General features: G+C 43.2%; 1 protein-coding gene across 1 annotated transcript; it reads right to left on the minus strand.

Annotated features, from left to right (window-relative positions):
- Positions 1 to 7590: 7590 nt before the first annotated feature.
- On the minus strand, positions 7591 to 18646 carry vbp1 (von Hippel-Lindau binding protein 1). The gene is made up of 6 exons (XM_041985040.1): positions 18527 to 18646; positions 17334 to 17458; positions 10928 to 10994; positions 10519 to 10617; positions 9668 to 9806; positions 7591 to 8379 (listed from the first exon to the last, which is right to left on the minus strand). Exons 1-6 carry the CDS (start codon positions 18605 to 18607, stop codon positions 8303 to 8305), a joined length of 588 nt encoding a protein of 195 aa, XP_041840974.1. The 5' UTR covers positions 18608 to 18646; the 3' UTR covers positions 7591 to 8302.
- Positions 18647 to 21210: the final 2564 nt, after the last annotated feature.

Here is a 21210-nt window from a genome sequence, read left to right on the forward strand (position 1 = left end):
GCCTACTTTGGCAGCTCAGTTGCCTTGTTACTCTGATAGTTACATACTGATTTATTTTGGGCTGCAACGTGTCAGAAATGTGTGATAAGGAAAAACTAACAGATGCCAGTTGTACATTTACCAAGTCAGGTCTGATCCTGTAGATGCTTAAAGAATTGTCAGCTGATTCTAGTAAAAGTGTGTGAAATAAGCAATCAGAAGGCCTTGATCCAAGAATCATCATCTTTACCTGAAGTCCACTCAGCTCAGAAGGGTCAATTATTATTTTGTATTTAAGCTGCAGCCTTTGAATAAAGCCAATTCCCAAACGCTAATGAAGAGTCTTCGGTTAGTTGAATGAGTGTGTTGTTCCTGAAATACATAACTCAAAAGTCCACTTAATTTTATTGATCTATCATTTGGGTGCAAATAAACGATATAAAGACTCAGATTTGCCAGTAAAAATCTCTTTGTGACATATGACGCGATTAAGGAAAGCCACTTTGATGTAAGTCACGCTCCTGTGATGGAAAGCAGTTTCCAGAGGAGACATTCAGGGTAATTTACGAGCACTCTGTCAGGATCCTTGACAGTACGTTTCACCAAGGCTGATCACACACACAGAATACAAAACAGTGTTGGACTCACTTCAGCTGCCAGTAAAGTGGTTGCTATTAACACAGCTGTTACTTTGCAGAAGCTGAAAAAAGGGCTTCAGTCTAAAGTCTTCTTGTCTCTTTGTTGCAACACTGTGTTGAAAAGATTCTTGACATTTTGGGGATAAACTTTACCTTTTGCAGACTGTCAGTTCAAGAGATCCACAAAATCCTCAAAAATCTGAAGTGTAAAAATTTCCCAAGCAGTTGGACTGAATACGTGTTTAAGTGCTCTTAGGCTTACCACAAGAACAAGAAGCCAGAATTCAATGTAAGGAACCACAGATAGAGGTGTGCATATGTGGAAAATCCATGACGATGCAACCTGTTTGTAGCTGATCGGGAGCATGCTGCATTGGTTTTGAAGGCAAAAGGAGGCGCCCAAAGACTGCATGTGTTGAATTTCCCAAACAGGTAACATGACAGTCGCCGCAGCAACATAGAGCACTAAAATGTATTTATTTTCCTTTTTAACTGCCAACCATGATGTTTTTCTATCATTAACCAAGTATTTATATCATCCAACTTGAATATTTTAATACCTAACGAAGTAACAAGCATCTGTTGTAGAAGCAAGGAAGTAAAAAGTAGACCAACAAAAAGGTAGTGAAAACAAAAAACAGTATCAAAATTAGACTCAAGCATGAGTCCCAACTTCTCCTCCTCACCCAAGCTCTTGCTGAGGTACATTCTTGCTAAATTAGCACTATATAAAAATATTATTGGTGCAGCTGGTGTGTCACTCACCTCCACAAATCAATAACTACCCACATCCAGCTGATGCTAACGGTGTTCCCTATGTGGTAAAAATGGACATCTCCCTGGACCAAATGGAAGTATGTGATGCGTTGGGAATAACAGTGTTTTGGATGATTACATTATGTCACCGAACTCTGCCAGAACCATATGGACTCACAGGTGAACATGGTTTAGTATCCTTTGAGATGCTGGGAGGCAGATTTTGTGACCTTTGGATGGGACTTTTCTGTCTCTGTCCTTTTAAAAGTGGTGTAAACAAAATAAAAAAAAAACTAACCCTAATTATGAAATAACTCAGCAAATGTAAATCTCATAAACACATATTTTATTCCTAATGAAACATAAACAACAAATCATAATTGGGGGATGTTAGGAACAGATGGAAAATGGCTGTTCTGGAAACCTCACCTGATTTCTCTGTACTACAACGTTTCTAATTTAGTTCTGCTTCACTTTATCAGAGCTGGCATTTGCAAGGACAATGTTCACATTTTGTACTATTAAGATGCAATTTTCAAGCAGAGGCCTAAAAGTAGCCACAGGGCCAAGGACTAATAGAAAATATGAGCTCATTTTCACTTTGAGGGCAGCAACACATCTCAAAGAAGTTGGAGCAGGGGCGACAAAAGGCTGGAAAAGTCAGTGGAAGAAATAAAAAACAATTTGAAGAACATTTTACAACTAATCAGGTTAACTGGCAACAGGTCAGTAACAGGAGTATAAAAGGAGCATTTCAGAGAGGCAGAGTCTCTCAGATGGATCGATGGACAAAGTTCACCAATCATCCATGTTTGTAAACACAGTTTGCCATAGATGTTTTACAACCGTTGTTTTCAAACTGGGGGTCGCAAGATAATTTTCAAAAATACATAGTTTACATTTGTCACGGTGGTGGGGAAGAAGTGGACCCAAAAGCAGACTGAGGAGGCAGGTGAGTGCAACAGCCGGGGTTTACGGAAGGCAACGGCCAAACCAGGGGAAAACAGCAATGATCTGGCCAAGAACAGTAACAGAAAACTAACGAGGAACAGGTGAAGTGAATGAGATAATTAAACCAGGTGTGCTGAATCAGGAAGCAACAGAAACTAAGGAACAGAAATAACACTGAAACAAAACCCTAAACCATGACAATATTTACCAAATAAATTTGAGATTTTTACCAGGGCTGTTAAAATAAACCATTAATGAAGAGATAAATCTCTGAAATTAGCACCTTAATTGTCTTAACTTGAAAAAACATTAATGCACATGCCATATTAAATATCTGAATTTGACATTATGTCCACGGGACAAGCTGATTTTAGGCATGTAGGTCACAACGGTACACCTGAAAAAACATTTTATCCTCCTTATTTGTGACGATTCTGACAGTTTTCCAACCTTACGTGTAGAGGATGGCTGCAAGATGACCCATTTCATACATCACACAATAAATCACTAAGTTGCTGTGTTGGTGTGGGGGCTGCGAACATCAGTGGCTCCAAAAGTTTGAACACTTAGAGCATCTGCTCCGATCCAGACAATGTCTCTTCTAGAAAAGACCTTGCATGTTTCTGCAACACGATTCTAAACCACACGGCATGTGGCAACAGGAGACGAGTCCAGGTGCTGAACTGGCCTGTCTGCAGGCCAGACCTTTCACCAACAGAAAACATTTGGCGCATCATTAAATAAAGGAGGCTACAACCAAAGTACAAGACTGTTGAGCAGCTATAATCCTGCATCAGACCAGAATGGGACAACATTCCTCCCAAAGCTCCAGCAACTCATAATAAAATAATAATAATAAAAAAGCTAATATTTGGCATGAAATAGTAAAATGTCTCAGCTTTTGTGAACTGAAGTTGCACAGCTTTTCAAACATGATCTTTTATTAAACCAAAAGGTTTCAGAAAACTTAAATGGTGGGTTAACAACTAGTTTGAGAAAGAAGTTAATATGCTTTATAAAGGTTTTCTTAAACAAAAATCAGTAGCTTGTTACTTTTCCTCAACTCTACAGTCAGCTTAGGGGAACTTTTCTTCTTTTTCAAAAGTAAATAGTCCAGGTTTAATGCAGTCTTAAATTGAAGTACTGCCATCAAAGTTCAATTTGCATATCTCAGAGATGCTATGGGCTTTGATGGAAGAGCAATATTTTACACCCTGGGAACGACAATGGTTTGTCATAACTGCAGTTAATATTAGCTTACAGTTGTGCTTCACATGCATCACTGAAGAGACAGAGCTGAGCCGGCAGTTCCCTACAGAATTAGCTATTATTTGCTTTTTAAAAACCCCAGAGGATTGCTAACTACTGTGACTGTAACTGTGAGAACATTACTCTTCAGATAGCCTAGGCAATCCGTCATGTAAATGACAAAAAAATTGCAGAGACCCAATCCTGAGGCCACCGAACCAGATCCCCTCAACACCTCGGCTGCGCCTAGAAATTCTGTCCATAAAGATTATGAACAGAATCGGTGACAAAGGGCAGCCTTGGCGGAGTCCAACCTGCACTGGAAACGACTGATTTACTGCTGGCAATGCGGACCAAGTTCTGACACCAGTCGTACAGGGGCCGGACAGCTCGTACAAGCGGGTCCGGCACTCCATACTCCCAGAGTACCCCCCACAGGAGTCCCCGGTGGACACGGTCGAATGTCTTCTCCAAGTCCACAAAACACATGTAGATTGGTTGGGCAAACTCTCATGCCCCCTCAAAGACCCCGAAGAGGGTGTAGAGCTGGTCCACTGTTCCAGGACCGGGATGAAAACCACACTGCTCCTCCTCAATCCGAGGTTCGACTATCCAATGGACCCTCCTCTCAAGCACCCCTAAATAGACCTTACCGGGGAGGCTGAGGAGTGTGATCCCCCTGTAGCTGCAGCACACCCTTGGGGGACCATCCCCCAGTCTGCCAGTCCAGGGGAACTGTCCCCAATGTCCACGCGATGCTGCAGAGGCGTGTCAGCCAAGACAGCCCTACAGCATCCAGAGCCTAAAGGAACTCTGGGAGGACCTCATCCACCCCTGAGGCCTTGCCACTGAGGAGCTTTTTAACCACCTCAGCGACCTCAGCCTCAGAGATAGGAGAGCCAGCACCAGCTACCCCAGACTCTGCTTCCTCATCGGAAGACGTGTTGGATTGAAAAGGTCTTCGAAGTATTCCCTCCACTGCCTCACAACGTCCTGAGTCGAGGTCAGCAGCCCCCCATCCCCAATGTACACAGTGTTGACGGAGCACTGCTTTCCCCTCCTGAGCCGCCGGATGGTGGACCAGAATCTCCTCAAAGCCGTCCGGAAGTCATTCTCCATGGCCTCTCCAAACTCCCCCCATGCCCGAGTTTTTGCCTTAGCGACCGGCAAAGCTGCGCTCCGCTTAGCCCGCCGATACCCATCAGCTGCCTCTGGAGTCCCACAGGCCAAAAAGGCCCGATAAGATTCCTTCTTCAGCTTGACTGCATCCCTTACTGCCAGTGTCCACCAACGAGTTCGGGGGTTGCCGCCACGACAGGCACCGACAACCTTACGGCCACAGCTGCGGCTGGCCGCCTCGACAATAGAGGCACGGAACACAGCCCACTCGGACTCAGTGTCCCCCGCCTCACTTGGGACATGGTTGAAGCTCTGCCGGAAATGGGAGTTGAAACTCTTTCTGACAGGGGACTCTGCCAGACGTTCCCAGAAGACCCTCACAACATGCTTGGGTCTGCCAGGCCTGACCGGCATCCTCCCCCACCATCTGAGCCAACTCACCATCAGGTGGTGATCAGTTGACAGCTCCACCCCTCTCTTTACCCAAGTGTCCAGGACATGCAGCCGCAAGTCCGACGACACGACTACAAAGTCGATCATCGAACTGCGGCCTAGAGTGTCCTGGTGCCAAGTGCAGATGTGGACACTCTTATGTCTGAACAAGGTGTTCGTTATGGACAGTCCATGACCAGCACAGATGTCCAACAACAAAGCACCACTCAGATTTAGATTAGGGGGGGCCGTTCCTCCCAATGACGCCCCTCCAGGTCTCGCTGTCATTGCCCACGTGAGCATTGAAGTCCCCCAGCAGAACGAGGGAGTCCCCGGAAGGAGTGCTCTCCAACACCCCCTGCAAGGACTCCAAAAAGGGTGGGTACTCTGAACTGTTATTTGGTGCATAAGCACAAACAACAGTCAGGGCCCATCCCCCCACCTGAAGGCAGAGGGAGGCTACCCTTGTGTCCACTGGGGTAAACCCCAACGTACAGGCGCCAAGTAGGGGGGCTAACTATATCTAGCTGGAACCGCTCAACCTTGTGCACCAGCTCAGGCTCCTTCCCCCACCAGAGAGGTGACATTCCACGTCCCTATAGCTAGCTATTGAAGCGGAGGATCAGACCGCCAGGGTCCCCGCCTCTGGCAGCTGCCCAGCTCACACTACACCCGACCCCTATGGCCCCTCCTGCAGGTGGTGAACCCACGGGAGGACAGGCCGATGTCACGCTTTCAGGCTGAGCCCAACCGGGCCCCATGGGCAAAGGCCCGGCCACCAGGCACTCACCTCCGTGCCTGCCTCTGGGGGGGGGGGCCTGGTGACCCATGTCCGGGCAAGGGAAACCTTTGGAACAAAATCATATATATATATATATATATATATATATAACAATTTCCCTCTGGGATTAATAAAGCATTTCTCATTTAATTAAATTTTTAATGTAAAGCTATAGTCAGTTGGCTTAGCTACTCTTTAGCTAACAGGCCCTATACATCATATCAAGCTAGCATATTCAAGCTAGGTTAGCAAACTACCACCATTACTTCATACTCATCAGTCAGAAAGAAAATCAACAATAAAATCCTCCAGAATATCCAAATAATGGTTATATTTACATGCTTTGTGGTTTTGTCAGAAATGATTACTTAAGCTGATAACATCAAATACAACTAAAACTTTGGAAAGATTACTAAACATTTAAACATCATACATGTTTTTCTTTGGACAGAAGTGTTCATCTTGACCCTTTCTCCGGCTAGGTCATAGTAGACTATTTCTATAGAAATGATATATTCTGCTCCTCTGTAGATGTAGAAACAGCCACTGAATGTTTGTGTGTAGACATAAAAATGTACAGTCATGGTTTAGAAAATTACAAGACTTTGTTCTATCCACCAATATTTTAACCCACATGCTACAGTTTCAATTAAGTTAAATATTCAGTCAGTGAACCAGTGAATTCCAGCTTTCACAGTGACTCAGCAATGCTATCTTCTTTCCAAAATACCCCTTAGTATTGCCTGTATGCGTCAGTAAGACGCTCTCAGTCCAGCTGGGTAAGATAACTGGCTTTTTGTCATGAGTTGCCATGATGAATCGGTGCTCTATTGATGACGGCTTTTTGTTGTGGTTGCCAGCTCTGGGTAAAGATATTGCTATGAACCAACTCATCAGCTGTTCTAGAACCAAAAACTCAAAAGAGTTGACCAGCTCCGACTCAGTTAACCCAGTTTCTTTTTAACTCATACTTGGCCCTCCTTTCTGGAACAGGTCCCTGGTGCTGAAGATGTAGCTGCAAAAAACATGCGCTCCTTCTCAGCTCAGAGGAAGACATCACAGGAACTGGTAAAGATTTGTCTAATTAGGTACATACAACCATCTCAGAGCAAGAAAACTCACCTTTACAACCCGGAGTGGAACGGATTTAAAGTGAACTCAGTCTGCTGAGCATCCTGGGTCTCGGGATGAACTAAAACTTTTATGTTCTACTGGGAATAGAGTGTGGGTTTAGATTTCCAAACCATTGCAATATGTTTTTTACATTTTACTGAGTTCAAACTTTTTGGGAATTGAGGTTGTGCTTGGAGGAAGGGGAGAATACAAGATGGGAAAAGGCTCGTTTTGGGGAAGGATGCAAAGTGTGAGAAAAGGGTTGATGAGAATCAGAGGAAGACATGGACTTGAATTAGCAATTTCATCTATTAAAACAAAAACTAATGTGTATCTTCACGCATATTTATTTTTCTTTGGTGGTAAACACTACCACTTAAAATAATTGAAGCCCAAATCATAATAGTATTGCCAGAACCATATTGATATTTTTCTTTATAGATTATTTTACCACATTATAGTGAAACTCCTGTTCTGGACACCTCTAACCCTGAAATTTATTACATGAGTTTTCATGCTAAATTCAGGACTTTTATTGTCATTATCAGGAAATAAAGAAGACAGAGCCCCACATCAAGGTCTCACCTCTTTGCCCATATGCTCTTCTTTTACTTCATTCATTGTTTAATGAGTACAGCGAGTAACAAATAAATACAGAGAACAGCGGCAAGGACGAGGAGAGGAGATGGTGGAGTGTTGACGGTCAAAGGACAGAGAAGCGGAGGTGGGTTTGAAGCAGGACCACGGCTGATCCTAGTGAACCTCTTTAAGTCTTTTAGTAGATGAAAACCAAAGCCAAAGGGGTAAATCATCTTAAAACGCAGTTGTATTGCTGGATAAGAGAAAGCAGAAGTATGAGATCAGTACAGACGTGAGAACCTTTACTTGTAATCGGCCTAAAAAAACACAACAGGAACATACTCAAACCATCAAAAAGAATACAAAATTGCTTTGCTGTCTTTGTTTTTGTTAGTTTTTACTTGAAAAAATACTTTAAAAAGTGACAAATCAACAGAAAACAGTAGTGGTGGAAGTATGAGCTCGGCTGGATGAAGAGGACACTGATGAACTGAATCATTACTGCTCGCTTCCTCCAGCCTTGTAGATGAAACCTGCAAATCCAAATAACTTCCATGAGTTCAAATCAAGCACAGTGAAAACTTGCAGAGGTGTTTCAGACACATCCTCCACATGCCGAGCTCTGGGGTGAACACACAACTTTGTTTATTTTTGTTTAATGGGTGGTGAGACAGCGGAAGGGGATGTGGACGCCGTCCCATGGTTATTAAGACTTGTCGGCCGACTTCAGGAGGTTTTCTTTGCTCCTTCTCTTCACGTCCCAGTTGTAGACTCGTGCCATGTCTGAAGGGAACAATGAGTTAAGAAGAAATGGTAACAAAAGGCTTTATTCTGTTTTCAGCAGACGAAAACCAAGCACAACTCGCTAACTTTGCAACGTTTCAGCAGCTGTAGCGTTCAGCTCAGCTTCTTATAAGAAGATAAAACAAAGACATGGAATGAGACTTAGAGGTGGAAAAACGAGGTCTTGGAAAAGAAGTAAAGGTTCGAGAAGAGAAATAATTAAAGAAAAAGGTTTTTTTTTCTTATCAGAATTTTTTCCCACCAATATCTTCTTCTCTTCTAATTATTATGTTGTGTGTGTGGACTGGAAACCTGTGGTTTTGGCTTGTGATTGCATGTCCTACCTACTGTAACACTGATGCTAACCTTGCTAAACAGACTCCCGACATGTTTACATATTAATGTGTAGCTATATGTTTTGGACTAGATCTGGTGGTTTTCACCGAATAATGGTGAAAGAATATTTATTTATCCAGGACATCGCTGCTGCATCTGATGTCATGTTGTCAGGGATAAAAAAAAAGCTGCAGACTGCATCTGTGCACCTTTATGTCATCTGTGCTAGATAAGTGGGAAAAAACTGGCACTCAGAGGCTTTACTTATTTTGGAAATTAAATGCACCAATGGAAAGTGAGCACACGTCATCCACATGGCAAAGAATTCAGTATTTATGTAAAACATTTTTCTTTTTTTAAACTGCAATAGTCATTATTGGGTTACATCTAATTATGTTTCTTTACTGCTTATCATTAATCCCACTGAACCCCAACACACACTGCTCACCACATCTCACACATACAGAACACACATTTCATTGTGCTCTGAAGGTATGCTTTTTAAAATTATTTTATACTATCTAATACAATAGTTACTTTTGATAAATTACATCACAAAACATGAGAAATTTTGGGAGTTATAAAGTCAATCTGAAATGTTGTCATTAGAATAAATACTGCAGCCTCGGTTGTGTCATGTCTTCCTTGTGGACTTCTTCTCATTAAAAACAACTGACGACTCTACAGAGATCACAGCTGGAATTAAATCCCTTACCTGCTCTGAAATGATGTCATTTTTATTAAATCCTTTGAAAAATGACCTCAGTTTGTTAAAAATGTGATTGCAGCTGAAAACCCCAAACGAGAGACCAAAGTTCTGACCAGCAGATGTCGCCATTTGTCGCTGTATCAAACACCCCGACAACTCCAACATATTTTCACCATGACTGCACCACGAGGATTCAGCCCCATCGTTTCTACAGTCTGGGTGGACTACATTGTGGAAGGATACTGACTTCGGTGGTGGTGAACTGGTCTCGCAGGAAATCTAGATCCTCCTCAAGTGTCTCTAGATTGCGAGATGCTGTAGACAGGTTCTTCTCTAGGAGAGCCTGGGCTTCATCGATGTCGTACTCTAACATGACATTAGCCTTTGTGCAGAAATGTTTGGTGGGTTTGGGGTAAATGAGGGAAAGAGAGGTAAAAGGTTGTTAGATTTTTATTTAATCTAGTCCTCAGTCATATAAAGGACTAGTAACAACTTTATAGCAACTTTAATGCTTTATAATGAGGTCAAGATGTAAATCAATCAAGTAATAAATGAGTCTAGATTAGACTGCTGAGCTGTGTCTAAGGTATGATTGTAAAGTCTCTTTCTTCTAAGTTTCTACATGAATGAACAAATAACTTTATTGTCATTGCAATAGGTACAAGGAAATGATCTAACAGCTATGTTAGCATGTGACTGTTTAACCCTGATGTGACACTGCAGAACTTATCAAAGCTCAACAGACTTTTGTCCATTGTTCCTTTTTCTTATTAAATCTAAACATAACTTCCAGATGACAGATTTATTGACACATTTACAGCAGATATGTGATGTTAACCCGTTCTGTACCTCGCCTTCACAGCTACATCTGAGCTGGGCGTTCAGTGGGTGACACAGCTGACTCTGCTCATACAGCTCGCATAGCAGCACTGCCACCCACGTTTACATTTTAATCTACAACAAAACCTTACTCAACTAGATTTTAATGGTGAAATTAGGCCACCAGCTGCTGTCTGACACACTGGATTTATTTAATCCTAAACATCCCTAACAGCTACATACCTGTATATAATGTGCTCCTGAGCATTACTTACCCCTAACCACAGGCAGACTTTGTTGGTGGGTGGCACTGAGGCCTTGCAGTAAACGCTGTCAGCCAACAGGAAGTGTGTTTCCATGGGCTCTGTAGTTTCCTGTGTGAAGCAACAGCAGATTTTGCATGAAGTTATGTGGCTGGTTCAGTTTGTTTGTATACGTCATTTGTCTGCAAGATTATGTAAAAGTTATGGACAGATCTGCACGATGGTTTTAGCAGAGGAGGGGAATGTTCCAAATATGACTGTATATTGCTTTTTAATTAAATATTAAATGACTTAACCTCCTCCGCAGCCATTTATCACTTTGAAAAGAGTCATAACAGCTTCCTCACTGTGTTCAACACAAAATTTCAACCATTCCTGACAAACGCTCTTTCATTTAAAAAAAGGGATTATAACGAGTTACCTTCTTCTTCTGCATGTGTCGTAGGATTTCTAGCGTCTGTGTGATTTGTGGGATCTGGTTTTTCAACCTACATGCAAAGAGAAAAAAGAGGCATTCAGAAGATTATAGCATCACCATTTATGTGAATGCACTGTGGGTTTAGTTAGTAAGTACACGCTGTGGCGAGGATGTTTTATATAAGTTTATAAATTGATAAACGGGGAGGCGTGGCTCAGTGGGTAGAGTGGTCATCCTGTAGCCTGAGGGTTGCTGGTTCGATCCTCGGCCTGTTGAGCTCGTGTCGAGGTGTCCTTGAGCAAGACACCGAACCCCAAACTGCTCCTGGTGGGTCGTGGTTAGCGCCTTGCATGGCAGCTTCCGCCATCAGTGTGTGAATGTGTGTATAATGTAAAGTGCTTTAGGTATCATTCCAGGTACAGTAAAGTGCTGTATAAATACAGAACATTTACCATTTATAAGTTTATATATTATACAAGTTTTGTAGAACAAAAAGTAAAAAACATACATGAGAAGTGACAAGAGAAGTGAGAAGCCTCCACATCGTCCATTAATTTATAATAATGGACACATCGAAGGGCATTATCCCGCTTATACCATGGTCACTTAGGAAAGAAAAAATATTAAATAAATTATTAATGTGTTAATGTTGTTTTTTACCGGTAAAATTGTACATTTTTTACAAGAAGCGGCTGAGTGGACTATTTTGTTGACACGCTGCCTAGGTAACCGGCTCTCACACCGAACCTGCAGCTCTGTCAGCTGTTATATTAGACCTGATCAGTGGAGGGAAGGGAGACGATTGATTAACGTTAAGTTACGTGACACACACTTTTCAAAGGGCGGGTGCAGCTCTTACAGCTGGTGTGTGTCCAGAGGATGATGCAACATTTTGTTTCAATCGTTTTTATTGCAAGAAATATTATCCACCATTCACTCTAACTTACTTAATGTGTATCAAGTAAGTCTATTCTAGATCGTTTTTATATTGTTGTCCACCATTCACTCTGTATCAAGTATGTAAGTAATCAAGACAGACAGACAGACAACGACTTATTTAAAATTAAATGTAACATTGCTGTTGATGTGACAATTCATAAAGATACTGGCATGTCCATACCGGCGTTTAAAGGACGGATATTTAACGTTTGTGGACTCTGACCGCTGCTGGTTTAACGTCTGTAGACTCTGACCGCTGCTGGTTTAACGTCTGTGGACCCTGACCGCTGCTGGTTTAAAGTTTGTGGACTCTGACCGCTGCTGGTTTAACGTCTGTGGACTCTGGTCGCTGCTGGTTTAACGTCTGTGGACTCTGACCGCTGCTGGTTTAACGTCTGTAGACTCTGACCGCTGCTGGTTTAACGTTTGTGGACTCTGACCGCTGCTGGTTTAACGTCTGTGGACCCTGACCTCTGCTGGTTTAACGTTTGTGGACCCTGACGGCTGCTGGTTTAACGTTTGTGGACCCTGACCGCTGCTGGTTTAACGTCTGTGGACTCTGACCGCTGCTGGTTTAACGTTTGTGGACTCTGACCGCTGCTGGTGTAACGTCTGTGGACTCTGACCGCTGCTGGTTTAACGTCTGTGGACTCTGACCGCTGCTGGTTTAACGTTTGTGGACTCTGACCGCTGCTGGTTTACCGTCTGTGGACTCTGACCGCTGCTGGTTTAACGTCTGTGGACCATGACCGCTGCTGGTTTACCGTCTGTAGACTCTGACCGCTGCTGGTTTAACGTTTGTGGACCCTGACCGCTGCTGGTTTAACGTCTGTGGACCATGAACGCTGCTGGTTTAACGTCTGTGGACTCTGAACGCTGCTGGTTTAACGTCTGTAGACTCTGACCGCTGCTGGTTTAACGTTTGTGGACTCTGACCGCTGCTGGTTTAACGTCTGTGGACTCTGACCGTTGCTGGTTTAACGTCTGTGGACTCTGACCGCTGCTGGTTTAATGTTTGTGGACTCTGACCGCTGCTGGTTTAACGTCTGTGGACTCTGACCGTTGCTGGTTTAACGTCTGTGGACTCTGACCGCTGCTGGTTTAATGTTTGTGGACTCTGACCGCTGCTGGTTTAACGTCTGTGGACTCTGACCGCTGCTGGTTTAACGTCTGTGGACTCTGACCGCTGCTGGTTTACCGTTTGTGGACTCTGACCGCTGCTGGTTTACCGTTTGTGGACCCTGACCGCTGCTGGTTTAACGTCTGTGGACCATGACCGCTGCTGGTTTAACGTTTGTGGACTCTGACCGCTGCTGGTTTAATGTTTGTGGACTCTGACCGCTGCTGGTTTAACGTCTGTGGACCATGACCGCTGCTGGTTTACCGTCTGTAGACTCTGACCGCTGCTGGTTTAACGTTTGTGGACCCTGACCGCTGCTGGTTTAACGTCTGTGGACCATGACCGCTGCTGGTTTAACGTCTGTGGACTCTGACCGCTGCTGGTTTAACGTCTGTGGACTCTGACCGCTGCTGGTTTAACGTTTGTGGACTCTGACCGCTGCTGGTTTAACGTCTGTGGACTCTGACCGCTGCTGGTTTAATGTTTGTGGACTCTGACCGCTGCTGGTTTAACGTCTGTGGACTCTGACCGCTGCTGGTTTAACGTCTGTGGACTCTGACCGCTGCTGGTTTAACGTTTGTGGACTCTGACCGCTGCTGGTTTACCGTTTGTGGACCCTGACCGCTGCTGGTTTAACGTTTGTGGACCATGACCGCTGCTGGTTTAACGTTTGTGGACTCTGACCGCTGCTGGTTTAACGTCTGTGGACTCTGACCGCTGCTAGTTTAATGTTTGTGGACTCTGACCGCTGCTGGTTTAACGTCTGTGGACCATGACCGCTGCTGGTTTACCGTCTGTGGACTCTGACCGTTGCTGGTTTAACGTCTGTGGACTCTGACCGTTGCTGGTTTAACGTCTGTGGACTCTGACCGTTGCTGGTTAAACGTCTGTGGACTCTGACCGTTGCTGGTTTAACGTCTGTGGACTCTGACCGTTGCTGGTTTAACGTCTGTGGACTCTGACCGTTGCTGGTTTAACGTCTGTGGACTCTGACCGCTGCTGGTTTAACGTCTGTGGACTCTGACCGCTGCTGGTTTAACGTCTGTGGACTCTGACCGTTGCTGGTTTAACGTCTGTGGACTCTGACCGCTGCTGGTTTAACGTTTGTGGACTCTGACCGCTGCTGGTTTAACGTCTGTGACTCTGACCGCTGCTGGTTTAACGTCTGTGGACTCTGACCGTTGCTGGTTTAACGTCTGTGGACTCTGACCGTTGCTGGTTTAACGTCTGTGGACTCTGACCGCTGCTGGTTTAACGTCTGTGGACTCTGACCGCTGCTGGTTTAACGTCTGTGGACTCTGACCGTTGCTGGTTTAACGTCTGTGGACTCTGACCGCTGCTGGTTTAACGTCTGTGGACTCTGACCGTTGCTGGTTTAACGTCTGTGGACTCTGACCGTTGCTGGTTTAACGTCTGTGGACTCTGACCGCTGCTGGTTTAACGTCTGTGGACTCTGACAGCTGCTGGTTTAACGTCTGTGGACTCTGACCGTTGCTGGTTTAACGTCTGTGGACTCTGACCGTTGCTGGTTTAACGTCTGTGGACTCTGACCGCTGCTGGTTTAACGTCTGTGGACTCTGACAGCTGCTGGTTTAACGTCTGTGGACTCTGACCGTTGCTGGTTTAACGTCTGTGGACTCTGACTGCTGCTGGTTGGGATGATCGCAGACGACAAGATATTGCTTCATTCTCGTCTCTTCTGGAGTGACGGAGCGTCTGACTTTCTGTTGCTACGGTTACCAACTACTGTTTGGTCAGCGCAATAATTTACAACAATAAGTCTATTTGACCGGAACTTCTTTTATTATCACTTTTTAATGGACACCCTACAGCCAATCAGAATCAAGTATTCATCCAGACCATGGTATAATGCTTATTAATCAATACCTGTTCAAATTTTACCACCACAGCTTCAGCCTCTATTTGTTCTTTTTAATTTTTTACTGAAATATCAGGACATAACGAGACAAAAGTCTGAGAAACAAAGAGTTCAACATCATCGCTGCCACGATGCTGGATAGACTGAGCCATCACTTCTTCCTGGTTCTCCAGTCACTCGTTCGCTTCATGGAGCGTAGCTTCATTTTCCAAATCAAAGAAATCTCAGCGACCATCCCAATACAGTGCAGCCCTCAACTGATGATGACAGGATGTGCAGTCTTGTTGTATAAAAAAAATGACTGCCTTCAACTAACTTCATGAGTCACATTTAGGCCAGACTGTGCACAAAGACAGCAGCTACATTTACATGGACAAAAATGTCATCTATTCGATTTAAATCATTCTGATCAGAGATCCAGCTGACATGTTTATGTGGACACTGGATGAAGTCATCTACTCAGTTCTGTGTGTACATGACGGAAATAAGGTTTAAACCCTTTCCACGGGACCGAAAATTCTTTCTGATCGAGACCGATCATAAACACGAGTCGTTCGTATTCTGATTAGACATTTGATTGGATTAGAAGAGCTCCACGTAAACACAGCTACTGATGAGTCAAGCACTTCACCATGAACTACAACACGTTTCCATACCAACAGAAAGTATGGAGTTAGCTTTGTCCCACCACTTGTTAAATAAACAAAAATAAAGACTGAGAGAAAATAAACCCTAGTGAAGAAAAAGATCATCTGAAAGGCAATTTTATTAATTGTTTAATAAATTGGTCTTCTTTGTTTGACAGTATATAATTTTGTTCTCACTCATCAAAGTTTTACTCGGACACAAACAGGTCTCCCCTCAGCACTGGCTTTTTCAAGAAACACTACTGTACTGCGATGTTCTGTCGTCTACAACGGTTCAGCAGCCCTCCAGTGGCGAGACTACTTACAGGAAAGAAGCATGTTTTGTTTCTAGCTTCCAATGGTATTTCCCATAGATGTTAGCCTCAAGCTAACATATCGTTTTTTTACATTTTGAGGTGTAACGTTACATGATTCCACTGAGAGGATGAATGTATTTTCAGAGAGATACTGATTATGTTTGAGTAAAGGTCGGATTCAGCCTCAGATCTTTCTTGGGAGACTGTTATCTATCCGCCGAGCTGTTGCAGCAGCGGGATCACGCTACACACATGCAATCAGCAGCAGAATATATACATCACATTACTTATAATCGTTTTGTGGCTGCATCAATGGAGAATCGTCCGAATCTTGATGCTTTGTAGAAATGATTAAATTCAACTCGATTAACCTGAAAGTGAGAATTGCCCATGTAATTTATCTATACTTGGACACTTTGAGCTTAAACTTTTAAGTGAAGTCACATTTTATCATGTAAAACTGTTTTTACCAGGTTAACATTACATAACTTCCACTGTATATCAATTGTCTGCTATAGTTACTACAGTGCAAGTTAACTGGAAGTGTTTTGGGCTCATGGAGAGCTAAAGAGATAGTGTGTGTGTCCCTCATCTTAATGGCCAACCTTCATTACTGGTTAGATATAAAAGAGCAGTATTTCCCCTACCATTAAATTAGAGGGGCAGTTATTTCTGAAGCGTATTACAGCCTAAATTGATGCAGCCTTTTTTTGTAAGTTTTATTAATGCCAATCTCTTATCTGAGCTCTCATCTTTAAGAACATGTGAAGCAGCTCCACTGAGTAAAACCCTTTATTAACTTTAACAGGACATTTCCTAAGCTGAGCTTTTCCCCGTCCTGGGTGTTTCTTGTCACATATTTTCAGTTGTTGATGGAAAGTTAGTCCATGATGAAGTCTGAAAATGCAATGTGACTTCACAGCTAAGTGTAGCTGTGACATGGTGTTTAAATTACTTTGTCATTGAAACATGATTCAACAGTGCTGATTTTTAGATTGCTAAGACTTACATTGTCTGTTTATTAAGACTAAATATGATTTACATGGATGAAAATCAGACTGAGGTGACAAAACAGACTAATTATGATGTAGGAAAAGATTTTACTGTATTTCAGCACAAGGAGGGCGATTCTCCTTTATTATCTGTGTAAGTCAACAAGCCCAACAATATGCTAACCTGTAGAGAGCTGATAGTTTAATGATTCACTGCAATGCAGACGTTAAAGATATATAAAAAAGCAAACTACTGTTTTATTAAAGTAAATACAAGGGTAGCTTTATGAAGGGGTTGTACTTTATTTATTTTGTAAACAAATCATTGAATAGGTATTTCCCTCTATAGTTTTACTTCTCTCTGTGATTATTTTTATTTAATGTCAAAGAATCGTTTAGTATTTCCTGAAGTTGTCTGTTTATTTCCAAGGTCTCTTCAAAAAATCAGTCAGGTTGGAAACAACATTAATTAATGTTTTATCTAGAGTGCCACATGTGGATTAAACTAGCCTCGTTAGTCTTTGCATTTGTGTTACCTAAGCTTCTTCTGTGACAGGTTGAGCTCCATGTATTTATACTTCTGGTACTGTTCATCCAGCTTCCTCAGCGCTGCGTCTGCCGTCTCGTTGCCGGGCTGTTTCATAAACGAGTCGACATCCTCCTGTAAAATCCACAGATAAGAGAAATGAGGTGAACTGCTAGGAAAAATAACTGGTGGATAGATTCTGCAGCAATGAGATAGTTTCTGAATTAGCCCACAGATAAAATTTATTAAACTATAGCTTTTATCTTCCATGTCAGCCTTTACCATTAAAATGACACAATAAGATATTAACTGTGGGATTTTTAAAAAGGGTTTTAATTAGCAAAATTAGCAACACACACACATACAGAAACACATTAGTAGAAAAGACAAATGACAATGTACTAAATTTACCATCTTCAGGATTATTTTCCTGGTCTACACAATGCCAGATAATAGTGGGAAAAACACTATTTTTTGATCCAAGGTGGCCCTGACTACTTTTCTAGAAAAACCAAAGGAATTGGGTTGATTTCAGATTTCAAAGGAGAAGCAGGTCTTTTTTTTTTTTTTTTTTTTTGGTCAGTTAACTGTATTGAAAGACCAAAGACAGCACCTGGTCACTTAAACATCTATTCATAACGTTTATATAAACATTTTGTGGAAGTAATCGCTTGTTGCTGTTTCACGTTTACATTCTTCATATTAAACTTTATACCATTTATCTCCCCTGAGTGATGTAGCACATATTTTTGTATTTGTACAGCTGTCATGTGACAGGAAACCTGACAGCAAACACTGTGTAACTGTCATGTTGTAGTCATTACTGCTCCTTATGTAGGACTAAATGTATACTGTAATGGGTTTTCTAATGTTCTGTCAACCATGAATAGTTAAAACTGCTGGCAGCTAATGCTACTGTAATCAAAGCAGCTCCCAGTTACACTGACTAGTTATCTACAAGCCTAGAAAAGGAAGAAGCCACATCGAAAATAAAATATAGCTATCACACAGACAGTAATGCCCATAGATGGAAGCAAGCAGCCGCCCAACATGCACACACAGCAGGATTAACTGTTAGCTCTCCCGCTAGCTTAGCCAGCTAGCTCGTAGACAGTATAGCGCGCTTAAACATCGGCTACAACTACAACAGAGTATTTCCACTATAGACAAGCGACACTGTGAGAAATGTCAGGCTTTACGCACCACAAACACTGCTTCGGGTATACCGAGGTGCTTCTTCTTTGTCGCCTGTACGGCATTGCTGTTGTCCATGGTCGCCGCCATATTGAAGAGAGCCTGCTCCTTCCTTGCTGACGTCCAAGCCTGCGTACAAGACGTTTGAGGGGGTAGAGACTCGGCTGCCTCTAATGGTCGCATGTTGTAACAACACCCACTTCAGCTACTGCTTTTCCAGATTTATTTTTACAACAACCTTGAATATCGGATAAAGTTGATATTCTGTAAGCTTTAAGGAAAGTAAAAGACACCAACTGCCTGTGAAAATTATAATACCCCTCCCACTACAGTTTGCATACCGTAATGGGCTTGGGGTTGAAGATGCCATACCTGCTTCAGAGAGCCCACTCTCATCTGGACCAGTCAGGCAGCACTTTGAGGGTCATGTTCTTTGATTTCTCAAGTGCTTTTAATACGATTCAGCCTGCTCTGCTGTGTGAGAAGCTGCAGAAATTCCAGGTGGATCCCTCCACAACCACCTGGATTTACGACTACCTCACAAACAGACCACAGTTTGTGAGACTGAAAGGTTGTGTGTCTGAGATGGTGGTCAGCTGCACTGGAACACCACAAGGGACTGTACTTTCACCATTTCTATTCACGCTGTACACCTCAGACTTCCAGTACAACTCTGAGTTCTGTCATCTGCAGAAATACTCTGATGACTCAGCAGTTGTTGGGTGTATCAGTGATGGACAAGAAGCAGAGTACAGAGAACTGGTCGGTCAGTTTGTGAAATGGTGCGGTGACAATCATCTCATCTTGAATACCAAGAAAACAAAGGAGATGATTGTTGACTTCAGGAGGAACAAGAACACACATAGAAGTGTTTCCATCATGGGAGAGGAGGTGGAGGTGGTGGAGGAATACAAGTACCTTGGAGTTCAGCTGGACAACAGACTTGAGTGGAAAAGCAACACTGAGTACATTTACAAGAAAGGTCAGAGCAGACTCTACTTCTTAAGGAAGCTGAGATCTTTTAACGTCTGCACCAAAATGTTGCAAATGTTCTACAGGTCTGTTGTTGAAAGTGCAATCAGCTTTGCAGCAATCTGCTGGGGCAGCGGCATCAGAACCAGAGACTTGAAAAGAATTAACAAACTGATCAAGAAAGCCGGTTCTGTGCTTGGAGTAACTCTGGAGCCGCTGGAGTTGATCATCAAAAAAAGAATTCTGTACAAGCTGACGAAGATAATGGAAGATCCTTCACACCCTCTACACAACGCCGTGACGAAACAACAGAGTGTGTTCAGTGGGAGGCTTGTTCAAGTCCGATGCAAGACAGAGAGATACAGAAGATCCTTCCTTCCAGCAGCTATCAGGCTGAAGAACAAAGCCCTTAATTAATTAATGTGATTGTTTTACTAAAAAATTACTACTACTACAATATTGAATTTCCCTTTGGGATTAATAAAGTATTTTTCATTCATTCATTCATTTCATTCAAATGACTTATAATAATCAATTTCACTGTTAAAGATAACATACTTTTTTTTTTAAGAATATTTTTCTGCAGTTTTCCTCATCTCCATCAGTTATTTTTCTCTATGAGCTTATAGGTTTCTTTGTGCTCTAACAATTTACTCTTCACTTCAATTTCACTTCTTTTATCACTTCACATTTCAGAAGATAAAACATACTGAACATAAGTTCATACTGAGAACAGCTGCTAAAATTAGCAACATGCTAAGTGGCTATCATAGCAGCTGTTAGCTAAAAATATGATGGCAGTTGCTAGACTTAAATTCACCAGTTTACCAGGAACATGACTCTTAAGGTTTTTGGCAAACCTTATGGTGCCCCTGGACTCATAATCAGTGATGTAACCTGGGATCACAGGGGCTTTGGGGTCTTTAAACAATCAGACCCCCTCCCTCAGGTGACCGAACCAGGGTTGATCAGGCCCCAGCTTGTGTCCAGGTATCCTTACCCTACATGCCACGCCTCTCCCCTCTTGATCCACAACCACCTTGATGCCACTTCTGCTGTGTCAGTGGCCAACTTGATGGCCCTTCACTGACTGGCTCCTGTGATGCCCATGCCCAGCATTTTGTAGGCCCTGCAGAGGGATTGGCCCACAAATCCTGGACATCACACTTCAATGGGTTGGCATCTTGCTCCAAGAGAACTACATGCTTGGTTGCTGCTGAGGAACTTTAGCTGCTTCTTCAGGTCAACTTTTAGCTCTTAATCACACGACGTTGCCAACAAGCCAGGGGTCGTATTTCGGGCAGCCTCTACAGGCTTCTCCCCAGCTCTGACGAAAGTGATGGTGTTTCTAACTGGCGAAGGCTCTTGCTGTGGTTGATCCCACTGCAGATAGCATCTGCTATGGCCTTCAGGGCCTGGTCATGTCTCCAGCGGTAGCACCCTTCACCCAGGGCTCTCAGACAGCAGCGGAAGATGTGCTCTAGGGTTCCTCTTTTCTGGCTGAGGGGGCAAGCTGGTGTCTCCACCCTCCCCCAGGTAAAGAGGTTAGATGAGCTAGGCAACACATTGTAGACCACCTGGATCATTAATTTTTTACGATGGGGTTCAGCTTTCCACGGCTCGGCCCATGTGATCTTGCGCTCCACAGCTTGCTCTCATCTCGTCCAGGCTCCCTGTGCCTCATTCACATCATCTGGCCGACCCACTTCTCCTCTACTCCA

The sequence above is a fragment of the Melanotaenia boesemani genome, chromosome 5 (assembly GCF_017639745.1).
Source record: "Melanotaenia boesemani isolate fMelBoe1 chromosome 5, fMelBoe1.pri, whole genome shotgun sequence".
NCBI lineage: Eukaryota > Metazoa > Chordata > Actinopteri > Atheriniformes > Melanotaeniidae > Melanotaenia > Melanotaenia boesemani.

Excerpts from the sequence above, each read along its gene's own strand:
- vbp1 (XM_041985040.1), bottom strand. The coding sequence starts at position 18,607 with ATGGCGGCGACCATGGACAACAGCAATGCCGTACAGGCGACAAAGAAG. Across the intron at positions 9,807-10,518 it reads AAGTCTGCCTGTGGTTAGGG|GCTAATGTCATGTTAGAGTA; the intron begins GTAAGTAATGCT and ends TTCTGCACAAAG. Across the intron at positions 8,380-9,667 it reads GTTCACCACCACCGAAGTCA|ACATGGCACGAGTCTACAAC; the intron begins GTATCCTTCCAC and ends TGTTCCCTTCAG.